Source organism: Lemur catta, chromosome 20, assembly GCF_020740605.2.
Source record: "Lemur catta isolate mLemCat1 chromosome 20, mLemCat1.pri, whole genome shotgun sequence".
Taxonomy (NCBI): Eukaryota; Metazoa; Chordata; class Mammalia; order Primates; family Lemuridae; genus Lemur; species Lemur catta.
In genome coordinates this window covers 18,336,389-18,360,469 of record NC_059147.1, presented here as the reverse complement: position 1 = coordinate 18,360,469, position 24,081 = coordinate 18,336,389, and the positions used below count along the sequence as shown (strand labels likewise).

At 54.0% G+C, this 24,081-nt stretch overlaps 1 protein-coding gene across 1 annotated transcript in view; it reads right to left on the bottom strand.

Annotated features, from left to right (window-relative positions):
• Positions 1-2,671: 2,671 nt before the first annotated feature.
• The window catches only part of FA2H (fatty acid 2-hydroxylase), a 45,863-nt gene continuing 24,453 nt past the window's right edge, over positions 2,672-24,081 (bottom strand). Inside the window, exons 2-7 of the mRNA XM_045533950.1 lie at positions 22,677-22,769; positions 12,292-12,434; positions 11,610-11,716; positions 7,601-7,773; positions 5,369-5,621; positions 2,672-4,032 (exon numbers count right to left, since the gene is read on the bottom strand). Coding sequence (XP_045389906.1) covers positions 3,953-4,032; positions 5,369-5,621; positions 7,601-7,773; positions 11,610-11,716; positions 12,292-12,434; positions 22,677-22,769 — 849 coding nt within the window. The 3' untranslated portion in view covers positions 2,672-3,952. The remainder of the gene's footprint in view (positions 4,033-5,368; positions 5,622-7,600; positions 7,774-11,609; positions 11,717-12,291; positions 12,435-22,676; positions 22,770-24,081) is intronic.

Genomic DNA, 24,081 nt, shown 5'->3' with positions numbered 1-24,081 from the left:
TATTGCTATGTTGCCCAGCCTGGTCTCGAACTCCTAGGCTCAAGTGATCTTCTGCCTCAGCCTCCCAAAGTGCTGGGATTACAGGTGTGAGCCACTGTACCCAGTCTAGGTTTTGATTTTTAGGGAACCTAAATTAAGATAGAATCCCACTTTTATGCCTTTGCCAGAACAAGATTTTTTCTTATTTCTGATTTCTTCTTTTTCTCTGCTCTAGGTGTCTGGGATGGAGTAAAGATGAGAATCCTGGCATTTTCTAAATTTTACATTCATCTTATATTAAATAGCATCCTTTATAGATAAAATTTATTCTTTGGGCAAAGCACCTAGCTATAAAGAAAGGTCTAGTTGAAATTTTGCAGCCGTTAGAGCTTTTTGGAAAGTTAGAACTGGAAAATTCATGGACATAGTTCCAGCTTCCTCTCAAAAATGGCAGATGAGTCAAGAAAGTAAGTCAAGAGAACAGGTAAGGTGGGAAGGTGCTGGAATTTTGAAATCACAGATACCTGCTTCCTAAACTGTCACTGTGAGGGCAGTCATGATGGGACAGGGCTGCGTGCTGCCATCAGAGGGCGGCAGAGGCCAGGGAACGTGCAAGGACCCGTTAATGCTGCCGGCCAGAGATTTGATGGAGATAAGACTGGCATTTATAGGGCCCTGTTACAAGTTGGTCATTATGGTAGGAACAATAAATAAAAATCGTACAAAGTTCAAAGGCAGAGACCAGAGGCCAGAGCCAATGAAGAATGGAAAAGAGCTGAATAACAGGGCAGTTCTTCAGGTGAGCCAGGGAACACCCAGACATGGTGTCTGGAAGCACAAAAACAATACCAGAAATAAGTACTACGGCTCTGGGTCTGCCCTTGGCCAGGGCAGCTGGGTCACTGCCAGAGAATCACGTGAGGCAGATTGCTAGGATCACTGCGGATGAGCCAACTCACTTTACACCCATCAGAATTGAAATTCCTCCTCCCCTCTCCAGTAAACATTAAACTTTTTTGATAATTTTTGTGTCTTCTCCCAATACAAGAAATAAACACAATCACATGTTATAAGTTCCAGGCTTTTCCCACCATGCTAGATGTGTTGGCATTTTGATAATGTCCCATGCTTGCTTTTGCATCCAACCTTTGACGCTGACACTTGATAAGATTCTCTAGCCAGGTGGTCCCTGATGTCACAGCTGCACCATGAGCACCAGATCCCTTGAGGTGGGAGGCCTTGTAGCCCGGCCTATATTTTGTTCTTCTGTGAAGATGCAGGCGATTGCCTCTAGACTCTCATTGCCCCTCTGTAACGTGGGGCTTGCTCTCTCCCCAAGGCTAGTGACCATTCCTAACCCCTGTAACTCCCATTATAGCCAGGAGCTTTGGGGGCATCCATCAGATGTTCACTGACTGAAGCTTTTCATTAATAGGCTGGCTTGGCTTTGTGTTTTCACTTTTCTAATTTTTTCCCCTAATTCTTCTCATTACTACACTACAGACTCACTTATATTTTGGCTTCTTCTTCTCTTGCTCCTCCTCCTCCTTCTCCTTCTTCTCCTCATTCTCCTTCTTCTTCTTCTTGTCTCACTGTGTCACCCAGGCTGGAGTGCAGTGGCATGATCATGGCTCACTGCAGCCCTACACTCCTGGCTCAAGCGATCCTCCTGCCCTGGCCTCCCAAAGTGCTGGAATTCCAGATCTGAGCCACTGTGCCCAGCCTGTTTCATTTTTCTTAAAGAAGCTGAGCCCAGGAGTTTGAGGCTGCAGTGAGCAATGATTGCACCATTGCACTCCAGCCTGGGTGACAGAGTGCAATCTCTAAAATAAAATTTTTTTTTCAAAAAATTTTTGCTAAAATGCTCTCCTCTTAGACTTTTCTCTGTGGACTTATGTGTTGACAGCGATGCATGTTGACAGCTAGCCGAGTTCTTCCTTTACTCCTCTTCTGTGTTTTTCCTTTCCCCTTAGGAGTCAGGCTCGAGCACCAGATTTTCAGCGTCATCTAGTAAATGGAGGTAGTGATTTCTGCTGCTTGGATAGTCCAGGTTCCGGTGACAGGTTCTAGGAACTTGAGTGACGCGTGGCTCAGATGGGTCCCTTTTATCCTTAGGCTGGGAGCCACGGGGATAAAGCTGCCCCCATGGGTGGCTGAGCAGGGAGAAGCTTCTGGATTCTTGGGCAGGTGAATCCAGGGCCAACCCCCTCCAACCTACTGAATTAGACTCTGAGTTCAAGGCCTCCGAGCTGCACTTTGACAGCTTCCTAGGTGGTTCCAGGATGGTGGTGCAGAAAGCGTAACACTGAGCTGGCCTGACGTTCCACTTCCCACTATGGGGATTTGTTTCTAGAGCCTTTCCCCTTTGTTTTAGGAAAGTCAACTGGAGGGTCAGTTGGGGTTGGATAAATTCCAGAAGAGACCAGTCCCCAGTGGGGTATCAAGGCGGTTTATGAGAGCAGGCAATCAGGGGAGATGCTGTCTGCAGAGAATTTAAGAATAGGAACAAAGCTGAGTAAGAAAGTGACAGTCGGTCAGCTATCTGTCACCACCATGCCCCGGCACTTCTACGCATCCTATTCAGTGACAAAATACTCCTCCGGTTGGACTGACCACCCACCACTGCCCCTTCCCAATCTCAAGGGACTCTTAAGTCTCCTTCGTTGTCCAGTGAGCAACGACTCTTTGTTGATTTCTTTTCACTGTTTTATTTTTCAAAATATACAATTTATTTAAATTTTTATCTCACAACTGTAGTTTTGTATATTTATTCCAAAATCTTTAAATAGCTCCATAGTAAACAGTACAAATCACAAGATCGGTCGAACTGCTTCTTTTTAGCTTTTACACTCAGCGAGTTTTTAAAAAGTTTCAAGTAGTAATGGTGTGTGGGTAAGAAGGGCACAACATACCAGGAGGAAACAATTTTTTACATAAGTTCAACATGTAGGATTAGAAAGGGCCATCTGACCGGCTACTTGGTCTGGGGCCAAAGAATATTTATACCGTTTATAAATAAGACCCTCTTTGGAACAGTGAGGGTTTTGGTTACAAGGAGGAAGGGCTGGGAACCTTGTCTGCCAGGGAGATAAGGCACTGCTGGGAGGGTCCTGAGTTGGGGGCGGGGGCCCACCTGTGCCAGGTGGAGGCCAAGAATGGCCAGGGACGGACAGGGTGGGGCTGCCACCAACAGAGAGGCCTCTTCCACTGCCCTTGGGGACAAGTGTTGTGATTCCGGAGGCAGGGGACGCATGGCTAGAGCAGCTGGTGGTTCCTGCAGAAAGGGGCCAGGGCTCCCACCTGCCACCCGGGCCTGACAGCACAGGCAGGTGAGGGTTGGCCGTGTGAGCACTGATGCATGGCAGCCCGGGGCAGCTGGCAGTACAGCTGGCATTTGTGTTGGCAGTGGCCAGAGGGGCTGCCCTGGGGCCTGGGGGTGGCCTGTCGGAGACTTCATGCTGTCTCCCCTTGTGAGAGTCCTTCCACCTCAGAGCCACCAAACCCTCCCCAGGAAGGGCAGGAGGGGAAGACGGGGCCACAGGCCCCATAGACCTACCCCTTGCTGTGAACACAGAGCTAGACCTCAAGGGGAGGCTCCTAGGGAGCCCAAGGCACTAAGGCACAGGTGGGAAACAGGCATGGCCCCAGGGGTCAGTTTTCTTCATTCCCCTTGGGTTGGCTACCATTGGCCAAGTCCCAAAGCAGTCCTGTGGGCTCGGCTCCAGGCAAGGGTGCTCCAGGAATGGCCTGGTCCTGGGGGCCATCTGGCCACCAAGTGGGTGGGCCCCTCTTGGGGTGAGTTGGGAGGGCGGTCCTGACCCAGGGTCCCCTCCACACCTTCCACCAAGCCCCAAGCCTGACAGAGCCCATCCTGCTGGCAGAGCCAACCTTCTTAGCAGGGTCTGGATGGGGGACGTGGGGGCCAAGCAGGGTCCAGGGCCAGGCTGGGGGCAGGACGGAAGGGCAGGAGTTGTCACTGTGTCTTCGGGTGAGGTTCCTCCAGGATGAGGGTGTGGAAAATGTAATCCCACAATTTAGTGCTGATGCCAAATCCTAGAAAGGGAGACAAATGGGGAGAAGTTGAGGCACTGTGGGAGCAGAGACAAACTTGCTCGGGAAGGGAGCCGGGGGAGGGCTAGCAGGTAGGGAAGATGTCACCATCTGTTCCTGGTGGCCTTCCCAATGCCCAGGACCATCCTGGTAGAAGTCAAGGGCAGGCACCTGTGTTCCCAGTGCCCCCAGGATATACTTGGAATAACCCCACTTCCTTATCTGGCCTGGGTTCCTGGGATGCCTGGCCCCTGCCTGCCACTGCTCCCTCTCTCACCCTCTTCCCCCTCCTTGAGGAGACCAAGTTCATTCCTGCCTCAGGGCTTTGCACCAGTTGCTCCTGGACTGCTCTTTCCCCAGATAGCGGATGCTGGCTTCTCTTCACTTGGTCTCAACTCTGGCCGGGCTCAGTGGCTCACACCTGTAATCCTAGTACTTTGGGAGGTCGAGGCAGGAAGGTTGCTTGAGCTCAGAGTTCGAGACCAGCCTGAGCAAGAGCAAGACCCCTGACTCAACTGAAAGTAGAAAAATTAGCCAGGCATCACGGTGCACACCTATAGTCCCAGCTACTCAGGAGGCTGAGGCAGGAGGATCACTTGAGCTCAGGAATTTGAGGTTGCAGTGAGCTATGATGACACCACTGCACTCTAGCCCAGGCAACAGAGAGAGACTCTGTCTCAAAAAACAAAACAAAACAAAAAATCTAAATTTCAGTGTAAAAACTGATCCTTAATGTATAGTTACCAGAAAAATTTCAGGCATGTTTGGAGCAACTTATGTATGTGAATCTACTTTTTGATTGAAAATTTTATAAAATCTAGATATAGATCCAGTATTTGCAACAAAACTTTAGCGTCTCAACAGAGATGTGCTGTAAGTGCAAAATACACCCTGGAGTTTGAAGACTTAGCCTAAGAGAAAGAATGTGAGATATCTCATCAATGATTTTTAAATGTTGATTCCATGTTGAAATAATATTTTGGCTATTAAAATTCTTTCATCTGTTTATTATGACTTTTTCATACGGCCACTAGAAACTTTAAAATCACACACATGGCCTGTGCAATGTCTTACTGGACAGTGTGGGACCTGGTTCCTTGGATGTCACCTTGCTTTATTTTCTTTATGGCTTTCATCACTATCTGAAATTACCTTTGCCATTTATGGATCTCCTTGTCTGTCTCTGCACAGCCACCTGCACCAGCAGGTAAAACAGAGGGAGCCCTGTACATACATCCAGTACCCAAGACAGCATCTGGCCCCAAGTGGGCTCCATGGCAGTTGTCAAATAAATCAGTGGACAAACAAGGGAGGCCGGGAGGCGGCGGCCCACCCTCACCTGACTTCTGATGTGAAAAGTGGTGCTTGACGTGGTAGGTCTTCATGCTGTACAGGTAGGAGCCTTTGTGCGGCGAGCCGAAGTGTAGGTAGTAATGGGTCATGTCGTAGAGCACGTAGCCCAGGAGGCCCCCTGCAAACACAGTGCCCCCCACTGCCTCGGGCAGGAGGAGCCGTAAGACTGTGTAGAGGAAGGCGATCACCAGAGAAGCTGGCACAGGGGGGAAGACCAGGCGGGAGTTGTCGAAGGGCGCCTGCGGACGGAGAGGCTCGTGCGTCAGAGGGCAGCCCTGGGCCCCGGGCCTGCCTGTGGTCACAACATGCCCAGCCAGAGGCGCTCTCTGCAGAGGATGGGGCGGAACACTCCAGACATCCCAGTGACAGGGCAGTGGCCTGCCGTGGGTAGGCTTGGCACCTTGGGGAGCTTTGGGGAGCGCAGACCGCCATGCCCGAAAGACCTAGAGAGACTGTCCTGCTCCGCACGTGCAAGCCGGGATGGGCCCTGGCAAACCACCCAGGAACATGGGGATGGGGGCGAGTCGAGGCAGGACGGGCTGGGTGTGCTGATGGCTCAGAGCCTGCCTCGTGCTCAAGAGGCCACTTTGGCTGTGGAAGTTGTTAGGTGCTAGACAGGAACCCTGTGCCCCAATACCGTGCCTGTGGCTAGAGGACAGGGCGCCTGGGCTGAGGCCTGATTCTGCGTGGGAGCACGGTGTGGCAGAGGCTGGGGGGAATGCACTGTCCAAGGTGGCATGACCCGGCAAGGGTGACTAGAGATGTCCTCTCCACCCTCACATCCAGACAGGAGGCCTTTTTGGTACAAGGGGTGTTGTCACAGTGAACCAGAGAACAAAAGAGCCAAGCCTTTGGCTCTTGAGGTAAAATGTTAGGTACTGCTTGGTGAGCACTGTGAGAAGAGAGAGACCCTCTCTGGGCTGGAAGAGAAGAGAGGGAGAAGGCAGGCAGTAGCGAAACAGTCACACGCTGGGGTGACCCTCCGTCCCCTCAGACCAGGAGCAGCAGGACAAGTCAGGTGCTGGAAAACCTCTCTCAGAAAAAGGAAGGGAAGGAGGGAAGGAGGAAGGCAGGGAGGGGGAGTGCTGTGTGTAGCGTTTGCTAATTCCTGTGGTGTAAATATTCCCTACCGTGGCCAACGTCAAGCTACCGATGTGACATTACTTAAAGTGGAGCCGAGAAGTACACGATGGCTCTGGTGGGCTGGTACGGGCTGGCCCCAGGCCACAGTTGGATCAGGAGCCTCAGACAGATAGGTTTGGAGATCTGAGAATCCGTTCTTGACTGGAGCCCAGGTGGCTAGGGGCCACACAATCTCCTCTCATCCTCACGGTGTGGCAGCAGGAGACTGGACACATTGGTGTGGGAGTGTCTCAGAAGAGGGAGCCTGAGACAGCCCATGGGGCCCCTGAGTAGCCTAAGCAGGCCTCCAGAAGGTTCTTTTGTCCCCTGAGGATGGGAAAGTTAGCTGACGGGGGACAGCATATCTGAAAAGGTATCTCGAGTGGAGCAAGGGACACGGCAGTGGGTGCAGCGAGCCCTGGAGGGTAGAGGCCAGATGGGGCGGGACGTTGACCCAGAGGAGGGACCCTGGCCAGGCCTGGGCCGTGGTCCCTCTTAGAGCATGCCTGAGTGACAGGCTGGCCCAGGACAGGACACCACCCGATAGTGGCTGCCGCAAAAGTCCCCTAGGATGCAGATCAACTCTGGGGAGAGCCAGGAAGGTGACGTGCCTGACCAGTCTGAGAGCTCTCCCTGGGGGCTGATAAAACCCGAACTGGGCTCCTTCAGATGAACCAGACTGAGTGGCCAGTGTGGCCTGGGGCAAATTCCTTCGTTCCTTAATTTCCTCAGTTTCCTGCTCTGTGGAATGGGGAGAACCACAGCACCACCTCCAGAAGGAAGCTCCACCAGGACAAGGATTTTTATTGTTCTGTTCCATGATGTCCAGAACAGCACCTGGCACTGAACATTCTCTGGGTGAACAAGCGACTGTGAGATTAAAGAAGACGCACGAAGGGTGCAGACCGCCTGGTATTCGCAACGCTGGCGCCCGCTCACCCTGTCCCTGCCTGGCTCAGATGAGGATGCCCGACCCCGCTACTTCTCTGAGCAGTGTCAAATTCCCCTGGTTTCCTGTTGCTCCCAGCCCACAACCAGGTCCCCAGGAAGATCCACAGCTGCTGGGAGCTGCACGTGCCGGGCCCCGCCCACTCACCTTGTGGTGCTGGCCGTGCAAGACGAAGTGCAGCATGATGAGGTAATAGCTGTTGGTGGGGGGCTTCATGTGGAATAGGAAACGGTGGATGACGTACTCGACCAAGGTCCAGAAAAGCACGCCCAGCATGAAGAGGCCAGGGAACATGGACCCGGATACCTGCACTGAGTACTCTGCAGGGTGGCAGAGAGAGACGAGGTCAGGGCCATGGCTCGGGCGTGGCAGCACCTGGTGGCTCCAAACGTCCCGCACAGCCCTGTGGATATACTTTAAATGCCACTGAATTGTTCACTTTAAATGGTTAACTTTGTTACATGAATCTCACCTCAATTAAAGAAATATACATACATATATCTCTTGGGTGAGTCCATTGCTCTCAATCCACTGGTACCTTGTCACCTGGTGCCACCACGGCAGCATCAGCCTCTCACTGCCCCTTCCTGTGTCCACTTGCTGTTAAAATCTTTCTGTTGTGCCTCATTCTTCAGGCAAAGTCCTGATCCCACAGTGCAGCACTCGAGGTCCCTGGAGCCCTGACCCTGCCAGCCTTACCCCTGCCTCCTCTCCTGGTCACCCTGCACTTGGGCCAAGCCAGACCACGTGGGGCTCTTTGGATGTGCCATGGGCTTCCCTGCCAGCTCTGTACTTTTGCTTGTGTTTCCTTCACTGGAATTCCCTCCCTGCCTTCCCTGGCCTTGGAGATCTGGCCCCAGGAGAAGTCTGTGCAGACGTTCTTCGCCGCCTCTAGCTGGGTACACAACCTCTCCTCTCCCTCCATCACGCTGCACCGCACCTATGCTCTGCTCACTCGTTCCCTGCTAGGTCACAAGCATTTTACGGGCAGGGTCTGGGGCTTTCAGTTTGTATCTCCAGCGACTGACACAGCAGACACTCAGGGACTCATAGGGAGAATGGCAGGTAGGAGGCCTCTCTCATGGGCCGTGCACAGATGAGATGTGATCCATGCCATGCCAAGGGCAGAACCAGGCCCAGAGGTAGGCGGCTTCGGGTTCAGTTAAGGGAGTGCTTCTGACGGGCTCCAGCCGTATCCACGCTGTGGGCAGGCCCAGGACAGATGACCACAGGTGGCTGCTGAGGAAGGAAGGAAGTCCAGGAAGGCAGACAGGGAGAGGTGACCTTCCAGGCTCTTGGGACCGGGTTCTAGGCCAACCCCCATCCTGACACATGGTTCCAAAGGAATCTCCATGCAATGAAAAGATTTTTCACACCTCACCTGGGAACTAACATGTGATGCAGCTGAGATTCAATCCCAAAGGATCCACCTCTCTCAAATCAGGTTTCAAGCTGGTCTGACACCTCTCATCTGTGGGGCCTGCCATGTCCCCATTTGGTACAAGATGCTTGCCTAACAGCTGCGCTGGTTTTGACTGCAAGTGGCCATTTGGCCTTGGCTGGGCTGCTCTGGTTGTCAAGACACCCTGCTTCTAGGGAAGCGCCGACACCCCTGGGGTCCTTCAAAACACTCTGGTGAAGTACCAAGGGCACCGGCTTTGGATTCGCAGACCTGGGTTCAAATCTCGGCTCTGCACCACCTACGTGCTATAATTTTCTCAACAGTAAAATATACCACCCATCTTGATGAGCTGTTGTTAGGATGGAGGTAATACACTATCTGATTATATGATGAGTATATATTATACAATAAGAATAATAATACTCATTATAATAATATAATGCTCCTGGTATTTAACAAGTAGTTACTATAACTTCTAAACATAAGTCCAAATCCATCTGTCTCAGTTCCAACCAGCAGTCCTGCTCCTGTCCACCTCTGGATTCTCCTTGCAGAGCTCTAGAGGGTCCCAGGTGAGGGAGGAGGAGTTTCCCAGCCCCCTGCCTGGCTGTCCCCTGCCCAAAGCCGAGGTGCCTTCCTTGCCACTCAGCTCTCTTGTCTGCAGGGAAAGGACAGGACGCACGGGAGCATTCCCTGGCCACAGACTTTGGTCTTGACTTTGCTGGGGCGCCCATGACACCATCCCATTTGGGGCCCCCGTCCTTATCTAGGATGGTGCACAGCAACGGGGTGGCTGGCACTCCCCCTAATATGCCCTCAGGAACTGCTCTGGGTTCCTCAGGAACCCCTCCGGCCGCCCTGAGTTTGCAGAACCCTCTGGCGTTTCAAAGCATTTCCACGCACACATCTAGGAATTTCAGCCTCGAACTGCTGTCTCTGTTTAGCTTCCACTGCCGCTTGGCACCCTGACTCTTGGACATTTATTCCAGAATGTCTTTGTCCAGCAGCTGCATTGGGGCCCCGCCGAGTCTCCCCTCGCCTGGCTTTGTGGGCTCTTATTTTCTCTGCCTGCAGCTTGTGCTTTGCATGACAAGCTGGGGGATGAAGGAGGCACGTGGAGACGTAGCTCTTGTGCCTCCACTGCTGGCATCATGGTTACAGGCTTACTAACCTCCTACACTGGACCTTTATATGACAGGCACATTTTAGCTCTCTGCAGGGGCCTGCAAAGCAGACAGGGCCCTCAAATCACCCTCCCCACCGTGCAGAAAGTCCCCTCCTATAGGTCAAGCCTCCGCCCGCCCCCTCACCCCAGCATCACCCCTGTCTGCCCATCCGGCTGGAGCTGGTACTGAGTGGCATCTCGGGAGGAATCCGGCAGAGGGACCTGGGCCAAAGCTTCAGTGTCCCCTTCCCCCTCCAGCCGCCAGCCCTGGAGGCGCTGCCACTGTTTGTGATTGTTAGGGGAGTGCCGGCGGACAGTGGGCGATTCAGGGAGCAGGGCTCTGAGCAACAAGCCCCGTGCTGTGCCTGAGCTATTCAGCGTGGGCAGAAGAGGGTAACCTTGGCTCATGGGGCCACTGCAGTAACCCTTGGTGACCAGGAGCAGCTCTGGGCTGGGATGGGGGGTGCTTCCTGCAGCTTGCCACCCCCACTTGTCTAGGGTCAGGTGGATAAACTGAAGCTCCTGACACCGTGACCCCAGTCCCCACCCCCCACAACCATTCAGGGCCTTGACTTGCCCCTCCCGGAGATGTGGCCAGGAGAGACGCCCGGGGTGTGGGGAAAAGAGCTGGTGCCCACAGCTCAGGGGGTGAGCAGGGAGGAAAGCGCACCTGGCAGGCATGGCACTGCCGGCACCTCCCTGGGGCAGGCTGTGCCCGGACGGACAGACAGACCGAACACCCGGGCAGACAGCTGCACTTGTGGGGCCAGCTGGCAGGTGGGCACACCTAAACCCATGGCCGCCCTGACTCAGTCCCATAGGCTCTTAGGACATTATCTCCTATCAGCCCCTCTCTCTGTCCACTGCCCCCCAGTTAGAAGCTGGGAGCACCTCGTAGCCTCATCCTAGTCACGTGACCCTGACACACTCGCTCGGTATCCCTGAAGCTCCATTCCCTCAACTCCAAAAGGGGACAATGACAGGACCCTTCACAGGGGGCTGGTGGGAGGGACATATGAGGTGGTCCCTGGAAAGCACGTGGCCTGGCACACGGCAAGTGCCTCACGGAGGTGAGTTGTTACTCCCAGTCTGGGGAGCCGCTGCATGGCCCTGTGCCTCGGAGACCCTCTGGGACGCCCCCAGATCTCTCTCCCAGGCGACCCAGATGACGCTCTGCTCATCTGTGCTGTATTCACGGACCAGTCCGAGCCCAGCTCCCAGCTGCGCCACCTGACTAAGTGACTTCATTTTCATTTAGTTTCTTGCAAATAATCCCGGGTCATACATTTTCTGGTATGAGACTCAACGAGATGCCCTCTTTCTTTCTTTCTTTCGTTTTTTTATTGCTATGTCATCTGAGAAAACGATTTCATTTAGTTTCTGCTGATGTGTTGTTGGGTTTTGTATCCATCTTGGGGGTGGGCGGGAGTCTGACAAAGCGTTTCTTTTCTACAGAGAGGCCTCACTTAGAGAGGTTTGTGGTGTGGTTCGGGGGTTCTGTGCTCTCAGAAGCTCAGCACTGGGGAGAACACCGAGGTCTCCTGCCTCCAGGACCCATGCAAGCAAGTCAGGAGGGAACCTGGCGTTACCTGTTGTGAAGGACGTGAAGAGTCGGACGTTGCCCTGGGCCAGGATGTGGTAGTAGGACCAGCTGAGGTACAGCATCAGGGGCAACCAGACGATGGGGACACTGTACCTGCAGGAGGGCCGTCAGGGTGAGAGGGACACACGCACAGGGGCTTGACAGGGTCCAGCTTTCCTCAACTGGAAGGGGGACAAGATGACACCAAAGCACATGCAGAAAGCATATGGGGACCCGGGGTAAAGGGTCACGGGTGTGGGGGATAGGGAAGACAGTCCGTCCCACCTCCTGTCTCTGAGAGGAGTTACTGGCAGAAAAGAACTGTGTCCCCGTGGCTACTGACACTATGCAACCAGAAAGAAGGATGCTGACCACTTGTGGCAGAGGAGCAAAATTGCAGGCAAAATTGTTCCCATGGACGTTAAAGGTTAGAAACATATCGCAGGAGTTGGGAATAAACCAGGGTGGCATCCAAAGAGGTTTCTGGCTACACATTGGGCTGTCACTCGCTCAGTAGGCAAAACCATGTATAGGAATCAATTATGCCTATGGCATGTTTCACCCTCCCCAAGAACTTACAGCACAGCCCTGGGCTCTGGGAAGAGACCCAGTTGCCCCTTCCCCTTCCATATCCTGATTGGCACCATCAGGAGAGGGACAGCCTGCCACAGGCTCAGGGAGCAGCTCACCAGACAGTCCTGGAGAGGGACTCAACGAAGTCTGACTGGAAGAGGCGGATGGGTCTGGTCACCGGCTGGTGGACCCACTCATCATACTTCTCTCCCAAGTGGCCCACCTGCCACACGAGAGGTTTTTGCCAGTCTACCAGGTCCTGGAAGAGACAAAGTCAAGTGGACACTTGATATTCGTATCTTCCCATGTTCATTGTCCCATCTCCTGGTTATAGTATCCCAATCCCCACCCCCCATCTCAGCTCATGTGCTCTATGTGGGACACCCACCCTCTTGCTTTAGGGTGCAGAACTGACCGAGCTGCTCACCCCAGCCCCCTGGCCACAGCAGTGGGATCCAGTGCAGGCTCAGGACCTAAGCTGGTGCAATGAGCCATCAGACACCCTCTCCTCCTGCTGGAGTTGCTAAGTTGGCAGGTTTGAGCCTGGAGTTGCTAGCGGAGCCTCCCTGAGGTCTCAGCCAGCACAGAGAATGGCCAAGCCAAGAGCCAGAGAGCCAGAATCCTGGTGATGATACCTGAGTACCCAGATTCAGCCACACCTAAAGCTTGAAGCCTCTCCCAGGACTCTTTAGGTACAGGAGGCCACATATTTTGTATCAGGAATGAAGTAGGCCCTTTCCTTCCATCACAGGCTTTCTTCTTGGTGTTGGGCTGGGTAATTCATTCATTCATCCATTCAAACAATCGCTTATTCAACAACTGGCTTAATATTAATATTTCATATATTAATATTCACATATGTATGTGCTAGACACTGAGAAGATTCAACAGGAACAAAAGAGACCATCTTTGTTCCATTGTGCTTAGTGCTTAATCAGAGTTTAGACTCTGGAGTTAGGCCTGGGTACAAATCCTGGCTCCATCACTTACTGTGTGACCTTAGGAAAATTACTTAACCTTTTCAAGCCTCAGTTTCCCCAGCTATGAAGTGGAAGAAATAATAACAGTACCTACATCAAGTGCTCAGCAAGATGTGGCATGCTAACAAGATAGTTTAGTGGTGATTCAGGGCAGGCTGAGACCCAGAGAAAGAATAATTGGTACAAATCCCCAGGTCCAGGGTAGGCAAGGGCTTTGCAGAGGACCTGGGGTTTGGGTTGGAGCTCATACAACATGGAGGACTTGGCAAGGGGGAGAGGGGAAGGGACAGCGGGGAGTGTGGTCACAGACATAAAGTTGAGAGCAATGGTGGCCCATTTGGCAACTTGACCTGCTCTGTGGACAGCAGGATGAAATTTGCTGAGGACTTTGATAACAGAACACCCTGAACTAGGTCCAGGAGTTTGTGCTTCTTTCTCTAGGCCAGCTGTCTGCAAGGCAATGATGTATGTGTTCCCCAGCAGTATTCACAGGCTGACCCTGGAGGGAGGGAGAAAATATTGGAGATCCTATTTCTATTTTTCTATTTGTGTTTGTGTTATATTCATCTCATTTTTTCCCCACATACAGGGTCTCACTATGTTGCCCAGTCTGGACTCAAATTCCTAGGCTCAAATGATCCTCCTGCCTTAGCTTCCCAAGTAGCTGAGACTAAGATGCATGGGAGCCCGGTTTTACCTCACCTTTAAATTACAGTTGAATGTGCTCTAATGCACAGAATATAAGAGTACATTAGCACATGCAAATACTTTATAGATAATTAAAATGGAGCCACTCCAGGTGCAGTGGCTCTCACCTGTAATATTAGCACTTTGGGAGGCTGAGTCAGGAGGATTGTTTGAGGCCAGGGGTTTGAGACCAGCCTGAGCAACATAGTGAGACTTGTCTCTACCAAAAATAGAAAAATTAGCCAGGTGTGGTGGTGCATCCCTGTAGTCCCAGCTACTCAGGAGGCTGAGGCAAGACGATTGCTTAAGCCCAGGAGTTTGAGGTTGCAGTGAGCTATGATAACGCCATTGTATACTAACCCGGACAACAGAGCAAGACCTTGTCTCAAAAGAAACAAAGCACATATAATGGATAATGTGCTCAAAAAGTTCTACTGACAGGGATGTAAGATATAAAAAGTTTGGAAGCCACAGCTGTAGGCAATGGGAAGCCCCTGAAGATTTCCAATGAGTCAGTGTATTGAAGAAGATTAATCTGGACCCAAATTAGTAAAGAACAGTGAACTTGCAGTCTGAGGACCACCTTCAAAGCCTGGCTCTGCCATTTATCGGCTGTGGGACCCTGGGTAGGTGCCTGTACCTCTCAGAGCCTCTCACCTCCGTCATCTGTGAAGCCACCCACCACCCATAATGGAGTGAAGATGAGGCTGTCGCATGGTGGGTGCTCCACCTCCAGTACAAGGGAGCTCCCGCTCTGGGTGAAGGGGTGGGAGTGGCGGCAAGGAGGGGGGAGGGTGAAGGGCTGTAAGTGGTGGAAGAGCATGCAAGCCTGCCACAAAGAGCCAGCCTGATTCTGGAAACCTGCCTTCCCGTGGCCCTGGCTGGAATCTTGTCCTCGCACAGGCCTCCCTGCCAGAGCTGGCTCAGCCCCAGCGAGTCTTCCAGAAACCAGCCTTCATAAGCTCCCAGCTCCTCTGGATGTGAAGCTAGTCTCCACCACAGCCTTGGGGCAGGGGCGAGGGGGTCCCGGAGCAAGCAGGCAAGGCCCCCAGGCACTCTCCCTTTGCCTGTGCCCAGAGTGAAAGGCCCAAGAAGCTTGTGGCTCTCGTCATGTGAACTTGGCAGGTTCCAGGTGCTGGCTGCTTTCTAGTGGAGTGTGGGGCGGGGAGGGAGGGGAAGGTCACTTCCTGCTTCTCCAGGTCAGCCCGGAGCCATCCTGCCCCAGCACCAAGTCAGGCAACCGCCCAAACCCCGCCCAGTCACTGCCCCTTCCTGACCCCAGCCTCCTTGACCTCAGCCCTGGGTCTAGCAGCAAAGGAGTTCACTGGATGCGTGCGGTCTCATTCCTTCCATTCCTCTACCCCAGGTCTCTAAACACACACACACACACACACACCAGCACTACCAGGAAGAAGAACTAGAGGAACTAGCTCTCAGCCTGTGTTTACACCTTATCTTGCAGCAACCTGCAGAGCCCCACCTTAGAAGCTGGGCCAGGGTCACAGTGAGCACTTGAGGCTTTGTCCCAACTGTAGTAACACTGACAGCTGACACTCACAGAGCACAGGTCATGGGCCAAGCATGATTCTAAACACCTGACATGTATTCAATCATTTGAACCTCACCATACCCCTGGCTAGGTAGGCACTCTATAATGGTCATTTTGTAGATGGGGAAACCAAGGCTGAGTAACCTGCCTGAGGTTGCCCAGTTATGTCTCCCCAATGAGCTGACCCCTTCACCATTGGGAAACAGCCATCATGCTCCCTGGTAATACTCCTTGTTCTGAAGTCCACTTTGATAGTAATAGAACCAATCAGCTCCCTGAAGCTTGGCGTGTGCCTGGTCTTTTCCACTCTTTGACTTTCAACCCGTGTGTGTCTTTACATTTAAAGTGCAACTCTTGAAGGCAGCATATATTTGGGTCTTCCCTCTTTTTTTTTAATCTACCCAGACAATCTTTGCCTTTTAATTGAAGCATTTAGTCTATTCACACTTATTGTTGGAGTAGGTCTACCCTTGTGCTAGTTTTCATTTCTCTCCTCTGTTCTTCCTTTGTCTTGTTTGCATCAACTATTTTAAAGTCCTCTATCAGCTTTTTAGCTATGCCTTTTTGTATTTTACCCCAGTTTTTCCTCTAAGAATGATAATAGGCATCCTTATCATCATCTATCTTGAATGAAATCCCTGGTTTTTACACGTCTCACTTTTGCATGCTACATACAACACCCTTCTGCCTATGTTTCACTTAATTTAGACTTAGCTCTCTTTGACGATGAATGTTTCTAGCTATAGCACAGGGATGCAGCCAGCCTAGTGGTGGTTTGTGCAAATTTTTATCTATTGATCCACTTTGCCTTTATTTTGTTAAACAAGGAGAAAACAGCAGATGATTCATAAGTTTAATTCAGTTGAGACACAAGAAGTGTCTAGGTAAGCAACAAGCAGGGACTCCAGCCTAAGTCTCATACCCTGTTGTGAAAGAAACAGAACAAAAGGAGGGAGACGTATCAGAAACTGGAACTGCAGATGGGGTGTTCACAGGTGTGGTGGGAACAGAGCCCCCAACATAGGTGTCTGCTATTTGATGTCCTGTTGCCAATATGACCTTTGGACATGATTCAGTTACTCCTTGGGAAGACCAGTGGGTACCGGCCACCTGTACGAATGGTGGGCTTGTGGTCTAGAGTCAGTCCCAAGGCTGCCTCTGGTCCACCTGTGGCCTTGGAAGGCCTTAAACCCAAGTTCCATAATCAGCCCACGTTGCATCTCCATAAGGCAGCCCACCGTGGTGCCCAGGGAAGGTCAAGCCAGGAAGTCCTTGCTCTCCCCGTCAAACACCTCCCTCTCTCCTCAAAGGCCAACACCTGTAATTCTACCACTGGGGCCTTGTCCTGTTGTTCCAGGGGAAGTAAAGTGAGCCTCCCATACAAGTACAGAAGTCCAGGCCTGCTGACCTCCTCCACATTGTATGGATGAGAATACTGAGGCCCAAGAGGTCAAGTGACTCTTGAGATGGGGTTGGTTGGTCCTGGAGTGGGAACTTCCCTTCCCCCTTCCTGCAGCTTATAGCGCCCTCCACACAGTTTCCCAAGAGCTGGGACAATCACCCTGTGTGCTCAGCCTTGGTTTTGGGCGGTACATGCACTGATAGGGTGTCCTTTCCCAATTCCCTTGCAGTCCTGATCACTGAAAGAGAAAGTCTCAGCTGGGTGCTAACGGGTTCAAGGCCTCTCACTTGCTGGTCATTTCCAACATGGCAGCTGGCTGGGACCTGGTTTTGAGAGGGGAGGACGGCAGATGACTGCTTAGGATCCAACCAGATGGGATCTCACTTCCTACTCTTCCTGGCCAAAGACCCCTGGGCCCCTTAGCCCTCCCTCACACATGGCTCTCTTCTTCCCAGCTGGCACCTGGCCCTGGCCCCACCCACCCTTACTTCCTAAGGCTTGGGGGACACAGGGGAGGCCTGGGCAAAGGTCTGTGGCCTCTGTAGGAGGCTGGTGGGGGAGTGGGAAGAAGGGGAGAACAGGCTACTGATCTCGCCTCCAGTTCCCAGGCATCTAGGGCTCCCACAGCTACCGTCACAATAGCAAATTCTCCTTTTACAGCTGTGGAAGCTGTTGCTCAGAGAGGGCAAGCCTAGCACTCGGGATTGCCCAGCTCTGGAATGAGCAGCGTGTTGTGGGTGGATGGGGTCCTTTGGTGACTCAAAGACCCAAGCAACAGGCTGGGCCCCAGAATCAGATGCAAGTTGGGGTGAATTTGGCGGAAGCACCTTGTGCCCCTCCCCCCAGCTCTGCCCCTGCCCCACAGGGAGTGGGGAGGGCCTCTCCCGGGCTATGCCAGGAATGCAGCTTGCAGCGGCTCCCAGGGGGAAAGGCAGCCTGCTGCCCAGCGGGTGGGTGGATGGGCTGCCGCCAGGGTGGGGAGGGGGCCTCCTCTCCTTCCTTCCTCCTCCCAGGTTCTCCTCTCTCTGGGCAGCACAGGGTCTGAGTGGCACAAGACACCTTCCTGGGGCAGCCCAGCCTAGGAATGGTGTGCTCAGAATCTGCTTCTCCCCAGTGTGGCAAACGTGGGCAGAGGGGACAGCTGCTCGATGCCTGCGGCTCCTCCCACCACCACGGCCATGAGCTAAAGCAATTGTTTAAAGAAATGTCCACCCAAAGCCCAGAGCTCCAGGGCAGCTTTCCTAGCCAGAGAGGAGGAGGATGTGCTTCCAAACAGCGGGGTCAGCGGGGAGGGGAGTAGGGACAAGAAGCTCAACAAGAATCCTGGTGACAATTTTCTGTGCCCTGTTGCTGGTCAGCCTAGGCTCGGGCCTCATATCCATGAACCTTCATAACCCTTAATTTTGAAAGATGGGGCCTGAGTGGACCTCATTTCCCAGATTAGGAGGAGGGTTGGATGCTCAGCCGTGGAGGCTGCGGCAGGACCTCGACCCAAGAGTCCAGCTCAGAGCTCAGGCCCTTACACCCGGCCAGGAGGCCTCCCACCAGCCAAATCAGGACCCCTGTGGCTGTGACTTTCGTAGCAAAGAGGCTTTGCAGAACCCCAGCACAGTGTTCAGTCACTGGGGTGGGGATGGGGCCCTGAGTGGCCTTGCAGGGGCAGCTGCAGCCCTGGCCCCCACAGTCTGCCTGGGACAAGCCCAGGCCCACAGAGGTGGTTCTGCACCACGTGCCCCCAACCCCACCCCACAACCCATCCCTTAGCTGGGCACGTGAGGCTGGGGTGTGGCTTTAGCTCACCCCGTGGGTGCTCAGGTCAATGACAGTGACAGGGAGTGGGGAGTGCAGAAAGACAGCCGAGTGCTGTGCAGAATGCCAGCATGACCTTGGCCTTGGGGCTGAAGACCAGCATGGGTGCCCGCCCTGGGCCCCATCCTACAACCAGGTGGGGCTGCCACTCCCTTGCAGCACACGTTATCATGCCCTCTGTGCGCACCACCAGATCCTCCTGCCCACCCTCGCAATAAGATGGAGGAAACAATGTTCTTCATTACACTGGTGCCGGCAATGGTGGCCCCTGGCATCTCTTGCCTCTCAGCCTGGCCTGTCCACTGCCCTCCCAGGGCGTCCTCGAGACCCATGGGTGCACAGGGCCGTGCCCGGCCTACCTGCCTGCTGCCTGGTTTCTGCCTTGGGGCGTTTTTTGAGCACTACCGAGCTCCGGGCAAGGAGGCAAACAGAGAGGAGACTCGGGGACCCTACACCCAGAGAGGACAGTCTTGGGGAGGCCCTGTGGATGCTGGGTCGTCCAGGCCCCACTCTGGGGGAGGGGTTGCGGGCAGAAAGGAGGCACAAGGGGGCTCGAGGTGGCTAGGGAGGCAGAGTGCCCGGCAGTAAAGCCAGGCCAGCACCCTCAGCACCAGGGCCAGTCCTTCCCCAGAGGCGGGGTGGCCACGAGGGCCTTTTGCCGATGTGGGTGCTGTTTTCCCTAGTTCTCAGCAGCTTATCTGGGCCTGAAAGGGTAAAACCCTGTGGCTGTCACAATACCTCTGCCAGGCCCAGGGGACCCTTGGAGCAGCCCTTGATGTCAGGGGTATGTGTCAGGCAGGGGACAGGGACTCTCGGAAGCCGACTTCTGCATTTGTTCTGTGACACACCTGACCAGGTGCTTCTACCTGTCTCTTGAGGGAAGAGGGTGGCCACACCCACCGATGGCCTCGTGGAGCTGGAAGGAAGCAGGCTGGGCTGCAGCCTGGCTCAGCCGAGGAAGGCTGGGGAAGAGGAGGTGGCCGGCTTTGGAGACACCTCCCTCCCTTCTGCCACCCCCTCTCCCAGTCACACCTCAGGGTCTTATTCCTGGTCAGCTGTCAGTATGGAAGTTTCCAGAACATGTGGCGGGGAGCAGCAGAGGGCCGCTAACCTGTCCAGAAGTGACTTTGGACAGGAGACTTAGCTCTTCCTCATCAGTTAAATCAGGATAGTTGTGTTTTCAGCAGGATGAACTCAGACAGCAGATAATACCTTCAAAGTACTGGGCATGCGCAGTAAGAGCTCAATGAAAGAGGCGTTAATTTGGTGCTAACTACACCTTGGGGGGGAATTTGGGCAGGGAACTTATACAAACCCCTCAAATCACACCTGTTCCCTCTGGTTCCCCACACAGAGGCTGGCCCCCACAGTGGGAAGGGTGGAGAGGGCTCTGAAAAGGACAAAGCAGAGTGGCAAAAAGAGGCCACTGGACAAAAGGGACAGGTGTACCCAGAAGCCAAGAGCAGTGGGCAGCTCCGGCCACCTAACCAGGCCAGCTAGGTTCCAGAAACAGGGAGAGAAGGGTAGAGTGAGGAGCTACAACCTGGTTTCCTGCCCCGCAGGGAAGCCTGGCTCCTGCCTGACTGGGTGTTGGAAGGGATGATTTAGGACTTGTTCTGGTAAAATTCCATGCACAAAAGCCAGACTGTGCCTCACCTCTGAGCAGGGCAGGGCAGCAGGGTCTGTATCCTGGGCCTTCCTGCTGTCTTTCCAGAACCTTCCGGCCCTGGCACCCCCAGCCCAGTTCCCCCTCAGCCTTTCCAGCATGGCCCACTCTGTCCCCAGCTTCCCGGGCCAGGGAAACAGGACTCCCTTCCTTGGCAGCACCCAGAGGACTCACCTTGAATGCAAAGCACAAAGGGTTAACTTTGGCAAGTCCCTCTGCCCCAAGAGCAGGTGTGCGAATCCACCCCAGGCTGGGGGACCCTCAGCTGAGACAGGGCTGCTGCCTTCTGGGCCTGTCTCCACAGCTCCTCAAGGTCTGGCCCAACGGGTCCTCCAAGCCCCCGGCCTGGGTCAGAAACAGGCACAGTGCTGCCCCGCCCCCCTCCCCCCACCCCGCTCCCTCCAAGGGGCTGCGGATTGGCCATGCCGGGAATGAGACAGGAATAGGACTGTTTTTTTAGAAAGTAAAGAGAGAAAAGAAAAGAAACAAAAGCGAGGCATCATTCACCCTCCGGAGTCTGGGAAGCCGGGCTCCCTTGCAGAACCCAGTGGGGTGGAGGCTCCCTGCAGGGTGGGTCTCCACACCCCAGGGGGCCCAGCCCTCTCTCAGGGACACAGGAGGAAGGGGAGGAAGACAGAACATGTGTGTGAAAGACAGGAAAGGCGGGGAAGGTGAATCAGGTGTCAGCTGCCTGGACGGCTGGCCAGCGGCCAAGCAGGGAGCCGGCCCGGGGCAGGCGCCACCCTCTTCCCCTTGGACGTGGTCTCAGGGCCAGCACAGGTGAGGGCGGAGCTGCGTGCGTTGACCCTCCCCTTGCTCATGCAGTGACGCTGGGAGGAGCCCTCCCCAGGGGCCTGGCGGTGCCCGGCCAGCTCAGAAGGCAGCTCCTCCCCTCCGGGATAGTTCTTTCTCGCCACCGTGCCCTGGCGGCTGCCACACTTATCCAGCCCGAGTCAGCTCTCTTTAGAGCATTTTCTTTCCAACATTCAAGCCCTAAGCCAAGCTCAAAGGTCACTTCTCCAAGGACTCTCCTGACCCCCCCAGCTCTTGGGGTCCCTGACCCACTCAAGCGGGCTGGTTCCTCTTCCATCCTGCCCACATGCAGAGCCAAATCTCCCCAAACTTCCAGAGAAATCTATCCTTTGCACCAAGACCCGTCCCCTCTCAGTTCTGTTCTCTGGCCTGGGCATCATCATTCAAGCCCAGCTGTGGCCAAGCCAGGGGTGGAGGCCAGGAGGCCATGTCCTGTGAGCCAGCCGGGAGGCCCACTGTGTGGCCAGGCAGGCTTTCCTCTGGCTGCACTTCCACATCCCTCTTGGTTACGTGCCTCTCTGGAGGGGACAGGGCACAGAATGACTTCTTCCAGCCTCTGTGGTTGGATACCCAAAGTTCTCCCAGAGGTGGTGGCAAGCCCAAGAGACAGGTGCCGTCCCTGAGTTTCTGGGGTCAGGGCCAAAGGGGACCAGCAAGCATCAGCCTTGTGGAGTCCCCTGCCTGGTCCCTTCTGGCTGCCCGTGCTCCCTGGGCATGTTCCCCACATTGCCTCCTCTTGTAATAACCGTTTACGGGGGAGGGGGTCACGCTCCTCTCCACCAGGTTGTGAGCTCCTGGGTGTATGGGGGGGGTGTCCCGTTTATTTCTGTGTCTCCGGTGCCCAGTGCCAGCAGAGAGCACATAGGGTGGGCATTTCTGGATGTGCACATGTGTATCTGTTCCATGACTTTGGGACAGTCCTGTGACCCAGACTGGAGGGAAATGGCACCCAAGACTGGCTCCCTGCAGAGATGCTGCCCACTGAGTGGCTCCAGGTCCAGCTGAGACTGCCAGCTCCTCCAGGGCTCACCTCACCAATGAAGGGGTCTGCTTAGCCACAGCAGGCCCCCAAACACCGAGGGAGGTTTGTCATAAGCCTCTGCAGACACCCTGGGTTTCTCCCAAACACTGAGGATGGCTTTGGCTTCGGCTCCGCCCCCTGCCTGCACTCGGCAGCGGTCTGTGTCCTGCCCTGGACATCGACTCTCCAAGTGATGGCAGGTGCCTGGGGCAGCTCTACCTTGCATTGCACATTGGCAAACCGGGCATTTCTGGGCCTGAACTCTGTCATTGTCCCTTTAACAGCTTTAGGTGTCTTGGTGGGAGATCTCTTCTTCTCCAGGGGTGTTTGGGACCTGGCTCTGTGTAGAGACCTTATGGGCCATTTTCCTGAATGTTCCATCAATGAGATACCTCCATAACCCCTGCCTGGGCTGGCCCCTGCCACATCCTGCTCGTGAGCTGTGGGCACCTGCCTCCCTGTCCTCATCTTCCCCAGGCACGCGTCATGCACACCATGGCCTTTGGCTCCACGCACCCTCCCCTCAGCCCTGACACCCCCCAGCCACCACCCCACTCCATCCTATGCCAGGTACCTTGTCCCAGTCCACCTCTTTGAGCCTTGGTACAATGTCAGGGTCTGTCTTTTCCGTTTCTTCAGAAGCTACAGCCTCACTCTCCGTCAAACCCTGCAAACAGAAGACACGAGGGAGTTACTTGCAGCCAGTGAGGGTGGAGGACAGAGCCCTGAACTGCCCCGTGAAGAGGCAGCCAGGAGTAGCAAGAGCCCCGTGGCGGGGCAGGGTGGGTGGAAATCAAGGACACTGAGCACTGGCGGCGGCAGAGAGACACTGGTGTGGGTGTTACTATTTTCCGTACTTACTTCTCTCTTGAAAAAGTATCTGCAAAAACAAAATCAGCAGGAAGATGGGGAGAGAAAGTAAGCTGGTTGAGAGACTGCAGGCGAATGAGAGCAGTTAGTGGGGTGCTCTGGAAAGGGGGTCCCTGCCAGTCATCCTTCAGGTCCCTGGCAGGTGTCAGGCAAAGGGAGTCACAGGGTAGCACCCAGGGCACCTGGTGGGGCTCACTGTGCCATGCCCGGTGGCTATCCTGCCTCCCTGGCTATTCACTAGAGCCCCTGAGTCACAGGTGGGCTTCTAGGTCCACAAACCCACAAGAAAGGTAGCAGGAAGTGAGGGAGCAGCCCCGTGTCAGCAGCCACACGTGGGGTGGAATTGGCAGAGGAGTGCCCAAGTGGGTTCAAGGTTAAACCGAACTAGCAAAGAGGTAAAGTCCGAAGGAAATGGAATGTGCTGGGAAAATCACACGGCCCCAGCTAGCTCTGACATCACCCGGGGTGAGGCCAGAGAGAGCAGGCTGGCACGTAGGAAGGGCAGGAAGGCGCCTGCCTTTCCCAAGTCCCTGTGATTAAAGGAAACTATGGTGTTGGTGGGCGTGGAGTGGCCTTGGAAGCTGGGTACTGGCAAAAGGCTGAGAGGCTGCTGTCAGGATACTTACATTTTTGTTTCCAAATGATCCCAAGAGAACCTGATGGTGACAGTGACCATGTTGGCATTTTCTAGGAAAACCCATATGTAACCCTAATAAAAGTGGGCTTTTGTGGTCCTGTCTTAGTCTGTGTATCTCAGCATATTTAGTTTTGTGTCATCAAGCTAATCCCTGAATTTTTTTTAAAGCATCTCATGCTCTCTTGAGAACAAAGAACAGTGGATTTTATAGCACATCATACACTGAAATTCCTTAAATATCCAATATAAATGTATTACCTCTTCCCATGTCAATAGCTCAATAATCATCTTCCTTCTTATTCTGTTTTACTCTCAAAATACCCCAGATGGCCCCCAGTCACAGAGCTACCAACCCCCTCTCTCCTGGACAGTTATTTTCTCCTGGTCACCCCAAGTCCTTCCATTAAGTAGGATGATTACCCCTTTTCTGCACCTCAAATCCCACTCACTACAACCCATCTGCTTCTCCCAG